General features: G+C 51.1%; 1 protein-coding gene across 2 annotated transcripts in view; it reads left to right on the forward strand.

The window, feature by feature from the left end:
* Window positions 1-3,915, forward strand: part of GLRX3 (glutaredoxin 3) — a 29,761-nt gene extending 25,846 nt beyond the window's left edge. For both annotated transcript variants that reach the window (XM_031462013.2, XM_031462014.2), the window contains 3 exons: window positions 321-360; window positions 450-542; window positions 3,658-3,915. In XM_031462013.2, coding sequence (XP_031317873.2) covers window positions 321-360; window positions 450-542; window positions 3,658-3,708 — 184 coding nt within the window. In that variant the 3' untranslated portion in view covers window positions 3,709-3,915. The remainder of the gene's footprint in view (window positions 1-320; window positions 361-449; window positions 543-3,657) is intronic.
* The last annotated feature ends 2,085 nt before the right edge of the window (window positions 3,916-6,000 follow it).

Below are 6,000 nucleotides of genomic sequence, written 5' to 3' on the forward strand. Positions count from 1 at the left end.
GGCTGCTTCAAGCCTCACAGCAGAGGTGAGCAGCTGGAGCAGAGACTGGCCAGCGGAGCTGAAATGTTTACCACCTCACCCTTCAGAAAAGGTTCGCCGACCCTGATGTTGTCTAGAGAAGAATCCTGATAAGTCTGTGTCTTGGGGTGCCGTGCAGCACCCGACAGACTGAAAAGTAAAAGCATTTCCATTTTCCACCGCAAATTTTGTTAGCAGCGAAATAGTCTTACTTTTCTTGACTGTTTTTGAAACACCAATTAGGTTTTACCATTTTTGTTTAAAACTGTATTTCTCATTAAAACATATTCTCCTATTTGCAGTGTTGACTATGAGACATTTGATATATTGGAGGATGAAGAGGTAAGTTCTGCGTTTTGTGTTCCGTCCTGTGCCTTAGCTTTAATCCTTAGGGTCTGATAGGAGGCTTCAGGGTTCTGTTGTTTCTGTAGGTTCGGCAAGGATTGAAAACGTACTCCAACTGGCCCACGTACCCTCAGCTGTACGTGAAAGGGGAGCTTGTTGGAGGACTGGACATCGTTAAGGTAAGGCCGAGCTCCTCTTATGTCCAGGGGCACTGAAACTTGGGCCTGTTGGAAACTATCGTTTCATTGGGGTTGTCCTTGATGCCTTTGTTTTTTGGTCTCACATCTGATCACTTCCAGACCAGCATCACCATCTCCATGACCACAACATCTCGTTACTCTCACTGTGGTTGCCGGGACGGGCTGTTCTTACCTCTCACCTGAGTGGGCCAAGTCACCTCCCTTACTGTGCAGCCTTTCCTGCTGCTCTGGGTTCCCTGAGAACCTCCTCCAGCTCTCGAGGGGCTAAGGTCCCAAGTGTAACTTGGGGTTCAGAGAAGCTTTGGGTGTGGCCAAGCCCCAAATGTGATTTTACTTACCCTGTACTCAGTTTTTCCATGTTTCAGCTCTCCCTCACACCACCTCAGCTTTGGGCTTCCTTGCACAGTCCACATTTAAATATGCTTTCTGTTCCCTCAAGGCCCCCTCCTAATCACCTACAGATTTTTTGCCAGCCAGAAATGTTTGTTGTGGCCCTGCTCTTGAAGTTCTGTTCTTTTATATTCACACTATCAAATCATTTTCTGGTGTCGTCTTACTTTGCCTTGCTCGGGTGCGCTCACTGGCAGGGTGAAGAGCAGCAGGCTGGGGCCAGGGCTGCCGGCTGCGCCCCTGAGGCTTGAGGCCGTTGGCCTCGGTTTCCTAGAAGACACGTGCAGAACTGCAGGAGATCTCTCCAAGTCCCTCTTTGGCTCTCAGATACTAGAAAACCGGAGAGCTGTCAGATTGTAGGCATGTTTCAGGACGACACCGTGTCTTCTGTGTCTTTGATGATTAATTTCCTTCTTTGGTTCGCTTTAAGTAAATTCTAGTTGAAGTTTAAATGGACATGACTTTTCCTACAGGACTGGAAGTCCAGAGCTGTGGGCCACCCCTTCCCCCCCAGCCCGGTGTGCTCCGTGCCGGCCTGGCTAGCTGGGGGACAGCAGGGGGCTGCTGGGCTCCGACAGACCCAGACCCTGCACCGGAACCCAGGCCGTGCCCCCCCGCCACCCCGCCCCCGGCTGCACCGTGTCGCGGGGAGGGCGGCGGGAGGGCGGCGGGAGGCCTGGCCGGCCTGGGGGAGGGTCCGGGCCTGGGGGAGGGTCCGGGCGGGGAGGCGGCTGCGCGCTGCGCCAGGGCCCAGACCCTTCCCCTCTGCCCTCGCGGTTAGCGAGTTTTCTCTGTCAGACCTCCGACTTCTTAAGTGGAAAACAAGTAGTACCGCCTCTGGTTACCTCGTAAAGTGCCGGTTTCTAAGGTGCGCTTCCCGCGGTGAGAGGAGAGCGCGGGGCCGTCAGGTCTGCGCGCGCCAGGCGGGGGGGGGGGGGGGGGGGGCGCTGACCTGGCCTGTCACGTGACCCCGCGGCCCCGCCCACGCCGGGCCGCCAGCTGGCACTCCTGGGGTCCTGGGTGTCCTTGATGGGGGAAGAAAAAGCTTTCACACAGTAGCTTTTGAATAGCCCTGAAGCGACAAAAGTAGATCTGCATTTGTTATTTTATATGTATTTTTATTTTTGTAAGACAGTCTTCAAACCCCAAATACTCTTGAGCCCGCTCTTGTCTGGATATTTTACAGCCGGTACCTTAGCCATTGGTGACTCTTGGGAAGATACAATCAATAAATCTCATGTAATTCTAGAGCTGAGCTGCGGGGGCAACTTCCTTTTAGGTATATAACAGGGTGTTATATGACTTTCTGTGTTCACCTGCCAAGAACTCATGCATTTGGAAATTTGTGATATTGTTAACATTTTTCTTTGAGCAGGTGACTGGGAATAGCTGTTGCAGTGCTGGTTTGGTCTGTCGCTGGCAGAGTGCCTTCTTCATCTCTGGGTCTCTCAGACCCTCAGCTGTGTGACCGGCGGGGGTGACTCTGGTTGGCCTCCGCAGGAGCGCTTTTTTGGTTGAATGGGTGATTGACTAAATGAATTACTCTGTAACTCAACGACTCGGTTGGTCTAATGTCCTGAGAAAAATGTCTCCTAACTGATTCGTACACAGTGAATTAATGTTACCTCTAAAGAGTGAGCAGCGCTTCACCACCACAGAATGTTTGGACTCAAAAACAGTTTAGAGACAGTATTTAGAGCAGGATGCCGTCTAACCTGCTGGCTCTTGGTAACCGCGTGTGAAGGACCTGCACTGTGCCAGGCAGTCCGCTCTGGCTGCGTGGCGGTCCCTGCGTGTCACCTCCCGGCGGGAGAGCACAGACTGAGAAGTCAGCCTATGACGGCCAGCCAGTCGCTGGGTCCTCTTCCCCCGGGGCCGGCCGTCCCCTACGCTGCATGGCCCGCAGCCCCTGAGTCCTGCACTCAGAAGGGTCCTGCTTGGCCTTTTGGTGCAGCTGGGGTCTGCTTGTTAAATGAGTAGAGGACCCCAGCCCTCCTGTCTGGGTTTGTGTGACAAAATCACGCCTGTTTGGGCTTAATCCTGGGGGCAGCGCGGGAGGGTTTTAGTGGTTTGTTGATTGATGTTCATGCAGCTTTGTAACAGCCTGAAACGTTCTATCAAATTAAATGTTTATCTTAAACTAGAAAATCTTATCTTCATTGTCACATTTTACACTTGATGGCTGCATTCCAAACTTTACATCTGGAGGATAGGCAGAGACATTTCTGAGTGACTGTCTTTTAAGTGGTTCTGCCTTTGCCTTTACACTTCCGTGCCAGTGCCGTGGCTTTTCCAGGTCAGGGTGACGTAGGGGCGCCTGTTCACTGCGCGGAGGGTGGCAGGTGTCACGTGTGCCGTGCCCAAGTGGACCTTGCTGTCGCGTTGCTTCTCTTTTCACTCAGAGACTCTTCCCTGTGCATTGCTGTTGTTTACCTAGGAGGCTTCATTGTCTTGCTCCAATTGCTGTGTATGCTAAAGCTAGAAAAAAGCGTTGGTTTTAGAATACCTTTTAGTTTTAATTTTGTAACGGGACCGTGTGCTCAGTTTTTTGGCCTGATCCTTACTTTGAGTGTTGGTGGACTGGAGTTTTAATTCAATAAGATGTTTCTTTGGGTTCTCTGATACAGATGCAGCCGCTCATTGTTTTGATGTTTTCAACTCTTACACACATGCATGATGTTACTGTTTCCTTTCTTACTTTTAGGAACTGAAAGAAAATGGCGAGTTGCTGTCTGTACTGAAAGGAGAAAATTAATAAACGTTAGACTTGGTGCCCGATGACTGCCGGGAAGACCTCACCACCAGGGAGCAGTTCATGACGTGGTCCTCAGACGTGGACGAGGAGCAGAAAGCACTCAGTTGTGCTTTATTTCACAAGGTTGTGCTAAATAAACGTGTATGACGTTTTTTTCCACCAAAAATAGAACACAATAAACATCTTCAATTAAAAATGTATAAAAAATGTGTCTTTACAGTGATGCTAGGCATATAGTTACGGTAATTAACCCACTTTTAATCTTTTTCATCATATGTGGGCATTTTGAAGCAGTTGAGAAGTAGTCTTCAGAGAGTGGAGAAGGGTGACCGATCACAGCAGCATTTCGAACAGCTCACAGAGCAAGCCAACGGCTCCCCTCACTGGCCGAAGATCTCCTTACAGCTCGGGGAAACCCAGCCGCAGACCTTTCTCTGAGAGCATCCCCGAGCACGCGCTGGCGGGATCCAGCGGCGGTGCCGGGCGCCCGCAGATTCGGGGACCCGTCTCCCAAAGCCCCGGGAGGCTAGTCCCGGGACACGGTTCTCAGTGGGGGTGTCACGGCAGGGCTTCTTGATTTGTAGGAGGATGGGGAGCCTGCAGACGAGTGTGTCAGGGTGTGTTAAGCACCACAGCTTACTTTAATTTTTGTATTAAAAGTATGGATTTAGCTCTTCAATGTTGAGAACACCCAGAATTGCATGAAAACTTAAACAACATTTTTGATCCTGAATCTCACATGTTTAAAAGATGGCTGCTCCGCAGGCCTCTGTTGTGCAGACCTTAAGCGGGATGGCTGAGTTCACCGCCACGGTTCTTTGACTTTTGCGTTGCCTGCTGCAAGGTTATCTTCATTAAATCTTCCCCGCCTGTTGATCTGGGCAGTTAAGGCTCCGAAAGTTGTCTGGTGGTAGTAAGGAAAGGGGTGGGGGACTCAGCAATGTTGGTGAGAGAAACGAGGAAATGCGGGCCTTCTGATGAGGGTCAGGCCTCCCCGGGCGGTGTTTCCTCTCCGGAGCCACAGGCTGAGTCCCTGCTCTGACAGTGTGGGGAGGGAGGGCTGATGCATCGCTGTTACCAAGGGCGTCCTGCACGAGCTTGTGAAGGTGGACATGGCCTGGCTGCCTGCTCGGAGCGGCGTTTTCTTGCCGCTGTGTGTAATTAGATGGGGCTCTTTTGGGCGTTAGTCCATGAACTGTTTTTTTCCATTTAAAATACTGAAAATAATTGTATAAACAAAACCTTTAAAATGCAGATGGGAATGGAATTTTGAAATTTTATTAAGCCATAGCCTTCAGGGATGTGTATGAACCACGGCGGGGGGGTTGGTCCATAATTTTCTTGAATACTTTATCCCAGCCTTTCGTCATCTGTGTGCTGCTTTCCTGAGTTTTGTTCTCCACAAGTGCTGCCTGCCCTGTTACGTTTCCTGCTGAGTCACATTGAACCTCACCTTACCCCAGGCAGCAGTACCTTTGCTGCCACAAGTGTCTGTGCTAGATTTTTCTCCTCTTGCATGTTCAGATAAACAAAACGCGTAACTTCTCACAAAAATGCCAACCTCCAGTTTGGGAGCCACCGTCCTGGCTGAGAGTGTCGCCCTGATAACAAGGTTCGGCTGCGCCGTGGGACAGCCCTTGCCCTGGGGGACTTGTGCGTGATGGAGCAGCTTTGGGGTTACGGTTTGAGTTGGGTTTAGTGTTCAGAGTTTTCGGGGAGCTGTCCCTGTGTTGAACGTGAGTTTCTCTCTTATATTCTGTTCGGTCTTGGCTCTGTTGGCTCCAAGGACATTGGAGAGTTCTGTTTTACAGGTGTTTCCTGCTAGATGCTGGGAACGCCGACATCTTCATGCAAACCCAGCCATTCCTAATTAATTTTATTGGGCATATTTTAGGAGTTAGGTAGGTAATTCTTGGGCCCAACTGAACTTCAAATTCCGTAGGCAATTCCTGATCAAGTTTTTTAACAGTCGGGCTTGCCCTTGAAGTAACGTTTTGTCAAAATTGTGATCCTCTCTCCGGTCCACAAACCCTAGAGACAGAGCGGTTCCCAGCACCCCGGAGACTGAGCAGGGCAGCGTATCACTTGGATGTTGCCCGAGTCTGAGCTTTGCTGGGGGCAGGTGCGGTGGTGGGGGCTGTAGAGAGTTGGGATGTTTGGGGGAGCAGGGGTGCGTGTGTGGACAGAAGTGCTGAGTTGTGCTGCAGGCCTGAGAAGGGCTGACCTGCTGTCGGGGAGCAGGGGGGCCCTCTGCACCACCCAGCTCTGCCTGGGCTCGCCTCCAGCTCCTTG

The sequence above is a fragment of the Camelus dromedarius genome, chromosome 8 (assembly GCF_036321535.1).
Source record: "Camelus dromedarius isolate mCamDro1 chromosome 8, mCamDro1.pat, whole genome shotgun sequence".
In the NCBI taxonomy this organism is placed as follows: Eukaryota; Metazoa; Chordata; class Mammalia; order Artiodactyla; family Camelidae; genus Camelus; species Camelus dromedarius.